The 15520-nt window shown below is 38.0% G+C and overlaps 1 protein-coding gene across 2 annotated transcripts; it reads right to left on the bottom strand.

The window, feature by feature from the left end:
* Positions 1-2143: 2143 nt before the first annotated feature.
* Positions 2144-9728, bottom strand: LOC127446813 (G-protein coupled receptor 183-like). 2 transcript variants are annotated; one of them, XM_051708055.1, is made up of 2 exons: positions 9410-9728; positions 2144-3814 (listed from the first exon to the last, which is right to left on the bottom strand). In XM_051708055.1, the coding sequence occupies exons 1-2, from the start codon at positions 9589-9591 to the stop codon at positions 2923-2925; spliced, it is 1074 nt and encodes a 357-aa protein (XP_051564015.1). In that variant the 5' UTR covers positions 9592-9728; the 3' UTR covers positions 2144-2922. The 2 variants fall into 2 exon arrangements, with proteins under 2 accessions (XP_051564015.1, XP_051564016.1); XM_051708056.1 differs by lacking the exon at positions 9410-9728 and adding an exon at positions 4121-4148 and having other exon boundaries at positions 2144-3962.
* Positions 9729-15520: the final 5792 nt, after the last annotated feature.

The following is a 15520-nucleotide window of genomic DNA, read 5'->3' on the forward strand; positions in this document are numbered from 1 at the left end:
TTAGTCCACTTAAACCCTGCTCCTTAAATACCACAACCTTGCATAGAGCTGAACAAAGCATCAACCGCATGTTGGTGAAGATGGTAAAGAGGTGTGTTTTCGGTTGTTTTCCTAACAAAACCCTGTTCAGTATCCCAAGACTATCTTGGTTACAGGCCCGCTGTCTTAAATGTTTGCATTTTGAAGAGGAAGGATTAACGGTGAATTTGTGGCTGTGTTCGACGCATTTCACACCCGAGTGCTTCCAGAATTTTACACAGCACAAAATGGGGTTTGCGAATGTCTTGTGCCTGACAGATACAGATGTTCTGTCAGTGTACATGGTTGGTACATCACAAAGTATGAAGGTAAGTGTATCTAGATTCCTTGCTTATCATAATAATTAATATCACTAATGTTTTCCTAGCCTAAACTGATCAAACATTTGTCGCATCTGTCCGACAGCCACTGACACGAGATGTGGGCTTTCTGGAGGAGAGTAGTTCTCCACAATCAACTGCAAGCTCGCATTCAGATATGCCTCCATTTTTGAGTGCAACGCCCACATCTTAAAATCCAATCAACAACCAATAGATAGAACCAAGTCCCCGCCCTACATTTTTTTCTTTTTCGATAATCCGTTTCACTCGGATGTACATTAAAATATGGAAGAAAAGATCTGTCGCTACTTCCGTTTCATCGCGACTTTAAAAGAAAACTACAGTAACAATAGTACCACTTTCAGAGTTGGAGTACCTTAGCCGCTCTCTATATCATTTCACCGCCACAATTATGAATGTTGTGGAGGTGGGGATATTCAAATGAACACCCTATTCCTACATCACTATGGGGCCGATTTGAACACTAATTATGTTTGCAGGGTGGAAAAAATAAATGTTCTTTTCAGACTGGAGAGGAAGTTTTTGTAGTCGAGTACTCTAACCCACAAAAAATGTGTATTTGAAATTTTGTAATCGAAAACTGTAAAAAAAAAAAAGAAAAAAAAGTAGGTATGACACGTATGTGAAATTAATATTTTGTATTATTCACAAACGTTACCAAGAACGGTTTCAAAATAAGATGAGGGAAATGAATTTAACAATATGCATTAATGATAATAAAAAATAATTACCATGAGTATTTGTTTGAATAACCTTTATGAAACATAGAATATTTTACAGATTAATAATATTTAGATATTAATATCTTAATACCTTTCATGTAAAATATCAGTAGTCATGTGGTCTGATGATATTAACTTTTATGACATAAAAAATGGAAAAAGTGTTGGCATTTACTCATCTTGAACATTTCTGTTCCCATAAGTGTTTCTTCTACCACGTATTGTGGGAATATAAAAGTTATGAGTGTGTGTGTGGTGTGCGGCAAGGTTGAGAAAACGTGATGTTATTGCCACACTGTCCTATTTTACCTAGCTTCTGTGTGTATTTTTAATCTGCAAACTAAATCGTTGTTATATTCAGATTGTGTTCTTTGATATTTTTCACAAAAATGATTTAAACGCCTACACCACATGCCACCAACTTCCTTATTTTTTGTAGGCCTGCTACATGTTTGCCACAGTCACTACATTTATTTATAGACGTGTAGCTTCATTGAATTCACAAGAAAGCCTAGCAGACCACCTGTAGCAGCTAAAAAGACATTTCATGCACTTGCGGGTATGTCGATATCCTGTTCTGAAGCTCAGGTGAAATTATGCAGGAAAAAGAACAGCGCTCCCACATGTGTATATCTAACACCCACATACACCCATCAAACACACGTGCTGTGCTCTTATTTTTTTTTTTTTTTTCCTGCTTCCCACACAGAAGAATGTGACGGTTAAGTCATCACCGTTTTGTAGTAACCGTTTTGTGTGTCATATATCAGAACAATGAAGAGTGCTTGAACTACAGTAAGTGCCAAGACATTCTAAGAAACACTGAGATGTGATTCTGATTACAGGTACATGGCTTCTTTTTGTGGTGTTTAGAGTCTTGTCATGCTTTCCCCTGGGTTAATAACAAAATGTAAAAAAAAAAAAAAAAAAAAAAAAAAAAAAATATCTTTTTCATATCTTTTAGTGTGTAGGGTTGGCAGTTAGAGTTGATAGGCAAAATAAAACACAACAAACTTATTATGAAAATGTTTTTAATTGGTATTCAGTGAGTAAAAGTCACAATAAGTCTATAAATCTATAAACTGATATATACATAATCATTTAATTCCCAAATGGAAAATAGACATTTTAAGAGGTTTCAGTAGAGCACATCTCAGTATTTACACATTAGCGTGCAGAAATGTTAATAGGTATTATCAAACATCTACATGATCATTCATGCTTACTCAGAATTGTCAACTGCTTTCTAGCCTCCTTGACCTTTATGTGGGACTTTTTCCACATAATGAATTATTCTTATGTCTCTGAATGTCATTTAACATCAACAGTTAGCCCTATTTTAAGATCAAAGAGAAATATATGTATATATGCTTATTGTATATTTATAATTTTATATATTTATATATTTGTACTAATAAATTCAAACTGTTTCCTTTAAACCATGGAAAGAATTATATTACATAAAAAAAGGAACAGTGGTCAGTTACACATGTATATGAGTCACAAAAAGTTATAAGTAATATATATTCATATGCTCCTATACTGCACAAACTAAAAGTCAATCAGACAACACAATGTCAGTGATCTTGATAAATTCTGCACAACATTTTGCCAAAAATCCACAACAAATAAAATAGCATGAGTTTAAAGACCATTAATAGTGAGATATTTAAATTTGCTTAAAAAAAAAAAAAAAAAGTATTTTGCTCTCTAGTCTCTGCAGCCAACAACGACAATCCAAGCTCATCTTCCCAAATGTGTGGACATCTTCTCAGCGTTTTGCACCATCAGGGTTTTCTTCATTTGAGTACAACTGGCTCTCAAGTGTTACTGCTGCTGTTCTCCTGCATGCTCTTTGAGGAAGCTGAAGTAGAAATGTAGCTCTTAAAAAGACTCATCACTCTCTGCTTATACGTTTTGATGGCAAAGAAGTAAATAACAGGATCAAGGCAGCAGTTAAAGTTCATCATGGCAACGGTTACCTGCAGGGACATTTTTAAAGTCTTTAAATCCTCACAAGAGGGCTCATAGAACAGCTTTCTTACTAAAAACTGCATAATGTTTATGTGGTAGGGGCTAAAGCACACCACAAAGCTCAGCAGAATGAGTAGGATCATGTTTTTGGCCCTGCTGTTACTTCCTGACCTGTTGGTCATCGGGTTCTCCTTGGCCGCTCTGGAGAGTTTGGAATTGACCTGGCTGTAGCAGCACAGGATAAGTCCCAAGGGCACACAAAACCCAATGACGCAAGCAAATAGAAGACCATATGCCATCTTTTGTCCATCAAAATTGGAGAACTCCATGCATGTTCGATGACCGTCTTCTTCTCCCATAGTGCTCTTGAAGAGCAGTGGGGATGTCTCAAGGAGAACCATCACCCATACCAGAGCACAGATACCTTGCACCACCTTGGTTTTCCTGAGTCTTTGACATCGTTGACGGTGCAACATGGCCAAGTAGCGATCCACACTGATACAAGTCATGAAGGCAATGCCAGCATACGTATTGCTGTAGAAGATCATGGCGGTCAGCCTGCATAAATAATCTCCAAAAGGCCAGTCGAATCTACGGATATAGTAAGTGATCCTGCCAGGCAGAGCCATGGTGAAGAGTGTGTCAGATATGGCCAGGTTGATCAGATAGATCGTTGTTGAGTTTATCTTCTGTTTCTTCTGGCAGGTGATGCACAGGACCAGGCTGTTACCTGCAACACTGATGATAAGAACCAGGGAGTAGAAAATGGGAAAGAGGATCTGTGCAGACTCCTTGAAGATGAACACATCACAAGGCTGGCTTGCATTGCTGTCATTTAGTAGCATCCTGAGAAGCTCCAAAGGAGGCTGGTCTGTAATTTTTTTTTCTAACACCATTAGGGGAAATAGAACTTTAGGAGGAAGCAAATCCTACAACATTTGCATGTACTTCATTTTTAAACCATAGTAACCAAACAACATATTGTGACACAAAAGGCTGCACAACAATACCTTGAAATAGTCACATTAAATATTTGATACTCACAGCAAGTTTGACAGTCTTTCTTTCTTTCTTTGAAATGGATGGTTTGACTCACTGAGTCAGTAAGTGAGCGTTTTTGCTGAATTACTCCAGAACACACCCCCTTACTCATGATTGGTTAATGTCAATTGGGGTGAGGTAAGGTAGCAGTTACTTGTAGAGTGAAATGGTAATGACAAAAACGTTCTTTCTTTCTTTCTTTCTTTCTTTCTTTCTCCCAGTTGTAATCACAATTAATATAACTAAACTGTGAATACAGGTAAAGTGGGACACTTAAGATTAATTATCTATCGATATGTGTATATTTTTCCGTTACTTAAAATTAACATGATGGTAATCCTAAATTAGCCATTTGGATCATATTTTACAAACAAGCCTAGTGAATTATCAGAAAGTGCCCCACTTTACCTGTCTTTTTTACTCTACAAATATAATGCAAAATATTAAAAAATATATATATATTCAGATATTGTTTTTCTGCAGCAAATGTTTTTCCAACAAATTTGCTGAGGAATTTGCAACAAGAATGTTATACTAAATGTTTGTGTTTGTGTAAAGGTCAATGTCTTTACTCATTTTATTCATTTTTTCAGTATTAACAGAAAAGTGATAAGAGTTATGCACCTGCAATAAGACCTCTTCCTGTAGTTAATACTGCTCACGTATAACCACAAGCTGATATTTGTGCTACTCTGACCCAGTTAGCGTGGCAGCAAGTATGTTGAGGTACATTTGCAGGATCTTGCAACTTCCACCTTTAAAAACATGAGGATAAATGAAACACACTCCTGGCACAGGGAGCACACATACTGCTGAATGCAAAAGAAGAACTAGAACCAAAAGAATTTGATTTAAGCATCAAGTTTGTTAACTGAAAACAAATGTATGGTTGTGAAAACTTTAATTTAGGAAGGGAAAACAGGTTGTTTGCAGTACCAGAGAGCAAGATGAGCTACTGATAACAACTGTGGCTTATGACCACACAGTACCTCATCCTCATGTTCGAAAAGTAGCAGCGGTTTCCCAATCACTGTCTTGTGATGAAAGTAGCAAAAACAAAAACTGATATTCATTTCACAATACTAGAAAAAAAGTTAGGGAAAGTGCAAGAGATTTCACCTTAAGATTTCAGTTTGGTCTTTTACTTGCACATATAAGCTGGCACAACGTACTGTATCTTACATGTATATGCACTTTTACGTAATATTTGAATATAACAGTGACAGCTGTGTAAGACTCTACAAATTATGTGCTACAAACACAACTTTTCAATTCAGATGAAATTTCAACCATAGTTATTATAGGTTACTATCGGCTATTCTTCACAGACTGTAGAGAATGATAAATTGTCTACTGCTACTGGTTAGTGAAGTTTTCAAATCTGCTGTAATTTCTGCACCCCTATTAGCACCAAACAGAATTGCAAAAATTATGTTTTTTTTATTTCCAAACAGGTTTACCAAACACTCTGTCTGTCTGCATTTGTTTAGATAAACATATGAGGTGCTGTGTAGGGTTTAAATCAAACTCGCCTTCCGCATACAAACATGAAACCCTTGGATACAGAAATGTTAGGCCACACATAGGGTACAATGGGGCTAAAGGCCCCGCAGGTAGAAGGCTCCTTTGATTTTATTTTGTCCCAAAACACTAAATAGCAAAAAGAACTGCAACAGCATTTTCCTAAACACCTGTTTGACACTATGCACTGCAAAATTTTCCCGATTCATGAGATCATTGTGTGCAATGTCTAAAGGTTGATTTTAAGACAGTTTAATCTCATTTTTAATATTTTTCAAAAATGTTGCAAAAGTATGTAGCTAGTGAAAATCCCTGAAATTAACAAATGTATTTTGAGACAAAACACTTAATTATCATTTTCAGTTTTATAACTTCAATAAGTTAAATAATGGTATTTGGGGTAAAAAGCCCCCTTTTTACAGGCGCCCCTATAAAACACATTGTTTTTAAAAGATTCATGACATGATTAACCCTTACCAGCCGGAGCATTCAAATTTGGGAACAATTATTCCCATGTCTGAGAGCCTGTCTCAGTATCTTTGCCGTCCAATTACCGATTTTATTTCTGAAAACTGCCAGATACTCATGACAATATAAGCTAAAAGCACATATGATTGGTTAAGGGGTTACTGGGTGTGAATAATAAATGCATCGTTATCAGCTTCATCCTCCATTTGCCTGAGCGGAGCCAGAGAGGACACGCCAGGAGATTACCTCCAGTGTTGGACTTACTGCTTCAAATTGAAAACTGAGGCGATCTTTCGAGGTAAGACAGTTAAGAGTTATTTAACATGTGTTGTCAATATTGTCTACTGAAAGTCAAAATGTTTTAGTTACGAAGCATTTATTTGTAGGAGTAATGCTAGTTATTTCTGGAAAAAATGACATGACCGTCGGCGTTCGTCGGACAGGCAGCTAGCCTCTATTTTTAAGCAAATTTCTGTGAAACTTGCTAAATAAATATTAGCTAGCAATACTATGTACATTTTTAGCTAAATATCAATAACTTTTTTGGCCAATTTTGTCGCTTGTAAAAAATCCACCTGAAGTAATGTGAGGCAGAGAGCAGACGCTGTTCAGACCCTTTTTATTTTTTTTTATTTTTTTTAATTTTTTTTTTTATGCTGTTCAGACCTGCCTGGAAACTGGCCTGCTAGTTAGATAAGTTATCTATCTTGTTGATTTTTCCATGTAATAATAATAATAAAAAAAGTTGTAGGTATCTTTCTATAATTTAGCAGATAGCCTTACCCATCCATCACACAGACATGATTTTAGATTTTGTGTAGCTTCATGTTCACAAGGATAGTGTGAGAGGGCTGTCTGCAGTTGGACATTCTGCTTAGTCTGCAAGCCTTTGGTGACTATTCAGTGCATGGATTTGTGAAGAACACACTGCTGGCTATAAATTGTTGTACTTTTTTTTCTGTTGTAGGGATGGATACAGACTATGGCTCCCTGCTCAGCACCCTCAAGAGGAGGAGGCAGCTGACTGCTGATGAGCTTAGGTTCATAGCAGAGGAGGACATGGCTCATGAGGGCTTGAGCACGCTGGAGGAAGATCTGCTGGACCAGGAACTACTGCAGGAAGACCCGGACCATGAGGAGATGGAGGATGAGATGGAACCTGATCCCCAACCAAGACCATCAACTGGGTATGTATGAATGTGTATGTACTGTTTGTTTCTATTTCTCATATGATTGATACTCACAGTAACACTAACACTGTTACTCTTATTATTTTAGGTATGGCTAGCCATTCTCGCACAGGTCCCAAGTCAGCTAGAAAGCGTAAATGCTTCCCTGACTCTGTTTGTTTTATCCCTCGTACTCTGACATCGATTCACAGGCACCAAAACCTCTCCCACTTAAACCTAGCCATCAACTTTAAGGCTGTGCGGTCAACTTCCAATATGATGTTGCGAGAAATTGACTTTTTCATGCTGTTTTTTACTCAGGCTGTAGTTGCTGAGATATGAAGCTTTACAAACCGTCAGGGGTGGGAGCTCGTCCTAAACTGTCCGTCATATTCCAGCTACCAAGGAGCTTGGATGGAGGTGACCCCCGAATTCTCCCTGATTCCCATCGTCATTGGGGAGCCAAGTCACTTCAGGGCTCGTGGGCAAGGGGATTTATGTCACGTGACTGCTACAAGGCTCTTTTAGCAGCTCTACATGTTGTAGACCCTACCACAGAGGATAATCAGGATCGCCTTAGGAAGTTGCGTTATCTTATGGACCACCTCAAACAAAAATGCCAGCAGCTCTTTCAGCCTAACCAAAATATCACAATAGATGAACGTATGGTCAAGTCTAAAGCTCAGTCAGGATTTAAACAATACATGAAGGGCAAGCCTACTCGGTGGGGTTTTAAATTATGGGTAATTGCAACATCAGACTCGGGGTATACTCTCGACTTTAATGTTTACACAGGTAGTCATGATGGGCGTGTCACTGACTTGGTCACCAAAATAGTTGAATCGTTACTGCAGCCATTCAAAGACCAGGGCCACAATGTTTGGTTTGACAACTTTTACACGTCCCCAGTTCTTATGGTTAAGTTGTTAGAAATGGGAACTAATGCCTGTGGGACATGCAGGGTGAATCGTAAACTGTTTGCTGCAGAATTTAAAGACATCAAAAGATGGGAACGCAAGACAGCTCGTGGGAATATAAGGTGGTGTAGGATTGAGGGGAATATACTTGTAATTCAGTGGAAGGACACGCGTGCAGTTACATGCCTCTCCAATTTCCACAATGCGAATGGCTCAACCGAAATTACTAGGTTTGTAAAAAATTATGGTGACTGGACAAAATAAGTAGCCCTCCAGCCCACTGTCATCAGCGATTATAACAAAAACATGGGCGGTGTTGATAGGTCAGACCAAATGATAAAATCTTACGACATCCTACACAAAACTCAGAAGTGGTGGAAGACTCTTTTTTCCACTTCATAGACACTGCCGTCGTCAATAGTTTCATATTGTTTAAGGAATGGCAACACATTCATGCAGCACCAGGGGATGAGCGCAGACCGGTGAACTTAACTCAGATAGATTTCAGAGAAAACCTGGCTCGTCAGCTGGGCGGTATCGATATTCACACAAGTTTCCCTTTGCATGCACTAAAGCCTGTAGTCCCTCCTTTGTCATCACTCCACACAGCCCATGTCCCTAAATTTGAAGAGTCCTCTAAGAGATGTTGGCTATGCTATTGGAAAAGTAGGACTGAAAATAAAACTAAAGTAGCTTGTTGCGCACCGGAATTTTGGGCTCAGGCTTTAAAGGGTTAAAGGATTCATGACATGATCTTTTAACATACAAAAGGTCATTGTAATATAAAACATACTGTAAGTTTCAGAACTGAAAACTTTAAATCCTTAAAGGTGGTGTAAGCGATTCCTGAGAAAGACTGTTGATATTTGAACTTAACAGCCAAACAAACACACCCCTCCCTTCAGTTCTCCTTCAGAAGCTCTGCCTCCCAAATTCATGCATGCGCATTGTCTAGACAAAGACACTAACAACTAGGTTAGCTTTGCAAACATGTATGGACAAATTCCATGATATAGAGCAAACAACAACACAGCAAGTAATATAAATAACGTTAGCTAGGTAGTTGGTTAGCAAACTGTTGCTACAGTTGCTGTTGCAAAGATAACATGCAGAGAGGACGAGACGGTTTCACAGAGCCAGTACACCAGCTCCAGACAGCGACACTCACAACATCATACCTTGGTTCTGTGAAACATAGCAAAACTTATGTTACCCACCCAACAAGCAGAAAGAGGTCAACCTCCGCATCCGTCTTCAGGCCTTTCAGCTCTGGCAGGTCTGTCCACCGCTGGAAAGCCTCTCCGATGTTTACGCAGCTCCTAGCCCTTGCCTGATCATACCACTTCTTTTTCATTTTATATTCATCTGACCTTTTTCTCTTGGGCTGTTTCTCGGCCATCTCTCCTGCTTGGAGTTCAGCAAGTTAGCATTAGCCAGATTTACAGTCCCTCTTCTTCTTCTAATGAATTTCCCTTTCACTCACTGCCCCATTTCCCCATCTCCTCTCCCCTACCCTGCCCTCCCCATCTTGTGCATGATCATGAACCACCCCCTGTTGCTGGTTGGCTGGAATAGTGTTGTGTGGATTGGTCAAATCCACTTTGTTTATTTTCCCATTTACAGAGCCAGTGCTGTGTACAAACACCAGATATTTTTTCACCGCACACACAGAACGGACAGTTAACGGACCGTGAAGAGTTATTCACGGAATTTGACAAAAAGTGTATTGGATTAAAATGACTTACTCCACCTTTAATAGAAAAAGAGCATTTATTTAAACCAAGCTGCAAAAATGGCTCGTTTGAAATTTGTGGAAGTTGTGACGTCACAAGGACCAAATAAATCTGCATATGCAATGCCTATTTTTCCTTCATTGCACACTTGGCCCTGCCCACTGGTGCTCAGTCAGTCACTTTCTGGATACTTTCATGTGCCTGTCTGGATTTAAATGTTTTTCTACATAAACATGCACTAGATGAATGGCTTTGACTGTTATCATACATCTGCTTTATAGACATGATGTCAAGTTATAACTCTAAAAAGGATCACCCTTTGTGTTTCATTCAACTGTCATGCTGTTGTGCTGTTTTGAAAGCGTCCTGGACCATTTTTGCACCCATCTTTCAAAAATGCGTCTCATTCTGCTGCTGACACTGACTGGGAGATCACATGCAGTCCTGTGTGTAAACAAACTGGAAAAATGTGAGATGTGAAGACCAGCGTCTCTGCTTTGGTCTGTTAAAGCTGGTTGAAGCACCCAACATCACAGTGTAGCCTATTGTATTACATTTGACTATTCAGAAGATTTCAGTGTGAATTGCTTGTGAAACAGTCACAATATGATTCAAGCTTTGCAAAGGAGCTGTTATTGTAAGATGAGGCAGTTAAAATTGGACTGTTGGATGAAAAATTGTAAGTAACAAATTTCATTCATGAATATTTCATATGTCATGACTGTTTGATAGTTTATGCTGTGCTTGAGTGAACTGTTTGATACACTCAGATGAAATGTGTTGGGTGTATATTATGTGTTATCTCTGAAATGTAGTTTTAATGTTATGTGGGGTTTGTTCATTTTCTTCATATTGCATTTAAAATATGGCTGTACTGGAAGATCTGTATGATGTTAGCCAATCACAACAGTGGGCATTTACACTGAAGTCTTAAAGGGCCAGTCAGACAGCTTAAACCAAGCGTTTTAGACAGAGGGCCAGAGACAGAGTGGAAAATTATTATATATGAATAAATTATGTGTTTTGTACAAAAAACTTAACTAACATTCTAAGTGGACCTCAGGGAAGATAATAACATTATAAAAAAAGAGTATGTTATTACCCCTTTAAAGTGGGGGGCATAGATTTGTTCTGAAAATTTTTAAAAGTGGGCTCACTTTGACTGATCCAATTGCAATGGAGATGAATTTGTTTACAGAAAATTCTTGAGATGTTATGAAATGCCAAATGTGTTTGAAATTAATAGGAAATTGTGTACCCTTTTCTGAAGTAGTTATTTTGAAAAAGCATTATCTTAATTTGTTACAACTATCTGTGTCACGCATGGTCTATAACAACGTTCCGCCCGTGTCTGGGAGGACACAGCATTCCGCCTCAGTAGACAAATCCCCCCAAAGTCAGATGGAATCCTCAGCACGTCACCACACATCAGACGAGCTTACTGGATGGCACCCCTTACTCGACTCTTGCCACCCTTTTGCCACCCCTGGCAAAAAGTCCTGGACATGCCCCTGTCTTCTGTAATTGAAGTAAATAATAGACCAGCTTACAGTTCTGATACAATTCACGCAGTTCAAAACACCAGTGCCTTGTGTGGACAGGGTCTGAGCACTGAAAATGAGAACTAGATTTCATGCTTTAGTATTATCTGACACAGGGCTAAAGAGCTCTTCCTGTTTGCTAATAATAATAATAATAACAATATAATCTATAAAATTTTAATCAACCTACGGAAGTAGTTTTATACATGATATTCAGTTAAAACAAATTAACTTAGTGGTTTTAACCAGTTCCCCAACACGTTCACACAGATGTCCTAGTAAAGGTAACCACATGTGTAGTTCACTAAGTTTGGCAACAAGAAAGAGTCCAAATACTTTTTATCTTAATTTTGAACAGTAGATCTATTTTCCTAAGAAATGTTGTTTTTTTTTTTTTTTTTTTTTTTTTTAAGGTATGCTTGCACTATCTTAATTTTGTTTTATTTATTTATTTATTAATTTTAATCCACTTGGTTTGATATTTTGTTATCTAATGCAATGATATCCGTAACATGTTTCATCAACCAGAGAGGTCCTTATACAGAACTGAAGGCTTCTTGCCAATTTTTGTTGCATAGTTTTGTCATTGTGACAAACATTTCTAATATTGCAAACATGATGATTTTAATGTAGGGAATTACAAGGGAGCTTGGAGGGACAGTTAGATCCCAAGTTGGTGTGTATGCCATGCTGATGGCTAAGTGACAAAAAAGGTTTTTGTATATTGTAAGTGATGACCCAGCGTGAGACATACATGAAAGTCAGTTCTCAGAAGTCTGACCTTTTTCTGTTTGTTCAGGAAGGGGAAGGAGATCAGGATGAAAGTGATTTGAAAGAAATTATGCATTTTAAGTGCAACAAAAGCTTCAGAAAAATAATAATAATAATCTGTAAAGCTGGATGCAGGGAGTCTGTTTAATCCAAATTCCAAATTTTATTTAGTGCTTTTCTCTTCACTTGGATTGAAATTCAAATGTAATTTTACTGAAAATGCTGTAATAAGAATAGTTACTGTGTCTTTTATTCACAACAGTGCTGAATCTTTGCTCATAAAATGCTGCCATTACTAAGCATGTGACCTGTAATCCTCTTCACTATTAACAGTAGTATTAATAGTATTGTTGCACATTTGATGCAGTTATCAGTAGAATAGTCTCAATCATCCACACAAGGGTCCAGCACCTAAGACACAGATCACAGTAATTATTAATAGATGTGAAAATGCCATGCCAATTGCCATGGCTACCAGGCACAGCCCTTGTGCAATGTTATATATTGACAACAGTTTGTTTAGTGATTTGAGTAAACTGCATATAAGACAAGCCAGTTTTAGGATTTAGACCAGAAAACTTTTCTTACTGCTTATTATAAAATGTTGATATTATGTCCTCTCTTTTTAACTTAAATAAATCCTGTTAATTCGTTCTCTGGCCACTAGAGGGAACAGAGTACTATCCAAACCACTTGAATCTTGAATCACTTGGATGAGGAGTATCAAGTAAATCCATAATTATGCAAAAAGCTCACAAATTAATTAAAATACACACACATAAAAGATGTTTACACTATACCTTACTTACTGAAGGTACTTGCTGTACTTACTTACAACTGTAAATGTAATTGGACTCTGTTAAAGTGAATGTTAATGTGTGTATTTTTTTATGTTTAAGTATTCCCTCCTATCCCAGCTTAATGTGAATAGACAACAATAAGACAGAATGGCTTTGTGATGCTTTCAAAACATTGCCCTGTTTGTAGAGCAACCCAACCAGCCGTCACAGCAACACTGGCTCAACATATGGTTCGAGTGTGGGGTGGGACTATCTGTTTGTCCGCCCAATGTAAAACAGGGTAGTGTTTGAGAAACCTGTTTGAAAACAGATACCCCACACCTCATTCTTTGTACAAATCTGTTTGGTGCCACTAGTTTTGCAGAAATTAGACATTTCGACTTCAAGGTAAAGATATCATAAGTAATCTTAAAATTCTGATGTAATGTTCGCCATACATATCCTGATATGACCCCTTTGGATTACAGTCTTGCCTCATTCGAGATAATCATGACATACAGTATCTCCATCTCTCTCTCATGTAACTGTTCTTTTGATCCTCGATTGATGAATTCATCCAGGCTGAATGATAATGATATGCTGAAATATCACTTTTTTAGAGAGCTCTCTGGGTGTGTGAAGAAGAAAAGAATGACTCCGGCGGGGCTTTGAAGCTGCCCTGCCCCTTTCAGAGCCGTCATCTCTCCCGCCAGCCCTTTGTTGGTGGCGATGGTGGTTCTTTGTCAGTGGCCTCATGTGGCTTGTGTCCATTCCCATCATCGCCAATTACACATAGCTTTCTTGGACACACATCTCTGGCTGTGTCACTCATTTACACCCGCGTGAAGACACCCTGTGTACATTTAGCCACTTGTCAAATTTAGCACGTTTAGCTGCCTTCCCTCTTACGGGCAACCAACACTCAGAGTGCATTTCAGGAATGAAGCACGATGTCAGTGTGCAAACATTCTATATGTGTGGAGGCAGAAAGATGGCGAAAAGTGGTAAAAGTGTTTGCATGTTTGAGAGTTTATAAGGCCGCAGGAAATGCTGTGCTTCAGACTGACAGTTTCTGTCTGAGCCAGCGCTGAGCTATGCTTACGTAAAGGCAGGTCTGTGCTTCTCTATTACACTTAGCAGTTATATTATATTTTTAAACTACATATGAGATGTTTAGCTGTTTTTTATTTTCCATGCTTTTTTCAAGAAACACTTAAGTTATCCAGTCCAAGCTCATTGAAATCTTTTGAGATTTTAAATCTGATAATTTCTTACACTGCAGTTGTTAATTTTTCCATTTAGGGGCAATATTTTCCCATTCCCATTAAATCAATAAATAATAAACAATATTAATGGAATTATGTTAATACAAAGTACTATTAATATTATAAAAATATGTTAATATAAAATAAATTATTAAATATATATGGATGCATATTTGCATCCTAATAAAAGCAGATGTAACAGTGTCTGTGTTTTGGGAAGCCACACAGGTCTCGTGTGAGAGCTGATTCTCAACAGTGTTTCAGGATGACAGTGTCTGTTAGGCCTGCCTCTCGGCTGTGTGTAGAGTAAAGGCAGGTCTGCGCTTCTCAATTGCACTCAGCGGGAGACAAGTGCTGGGCTCTCAGGGACGCCACAGCCAGCTGGCTTCACACAGATGAGCCGTGCCCTGACTGTCTGCCCTGCAGTGTGTGTGTGTGTGTGTGTGTGTGTGTGAGTGTGTGTCTGTGTGAGATAGAAAGATTTGAGAGGGAGAGCATTTTCCCCATTTGTGTGAAAAAAGTGTTTGAATTCTACCATTATATGATATATAAAACAGCTTTTTAATCTTTTGTAGGAACTACTAATCAAACAAAAGTGCATTTGTTAGAGAGATCCTAAAGCTCTTTGTTGTAGTTTTGGTGGGTGGCTTTACAAAGTGTTGGTGGTTTCACACAAATGATGTGTCATCATAAACTAATATTAAAACATTTTCAGTGTTTAGGAAGTTTAAACCCATTAATGTTGAAGGTTTGCAGCAGTGAGGTCACTTTCTTTTAATTTGATTCTTGCGCTATACTAACTCTGTGATATATTTAGAAAAATTTCTGTGTTTTATCATTTTAAGACAACGGTTTGTTTGGTATGAAACAGTAGGCTGACTATTCTTTAGCTAAAATTGGTCTGTGCAAACCCGATCACATTAGAAGTCATATGAGTTTTTACAAGTTGGCTAAATCATATTAAATCATACAAGTTTGTTCGTATGAATTTATATGAATCCTAGATGTGTAAATACCTGGACGTGTAATGTGGAATTAAGCAAAAGTTCTGCATGTACACAGGCTTATGAATTTAATGACCTAACCCAAACCCCATATCTAAAGCAAAACATAGAGTAGAGTCTTTAAGGATGATTTAAAGTGTAAAGAGTATGTTTTGTATGACGGAAGAAAGTAATTGGAGATGAGGGAGAGTTACCTGTTTGGCTGTTGCAAAAGCCGTACGAATTCGTACAACCC

This window comes from Myxocyprinus asiaticus, chromosome 10 (assembly GCF_019703515.2).
Source record: "Myxocyprinus asiaticus isolate MX2 ecotype Aquarium Trade chromosome 10, UBuf_Myxa_2, whole genome shotgun sequence".
In the NCBI taxonomy this organism is placed as follows: domain Eukaryota; kingdom Metazoa; phylum Chordata; class Actinopteri; order Cypriniformes; family Catostomidae; genus Myxocyprinus; species Myxocyprinus asiaticus.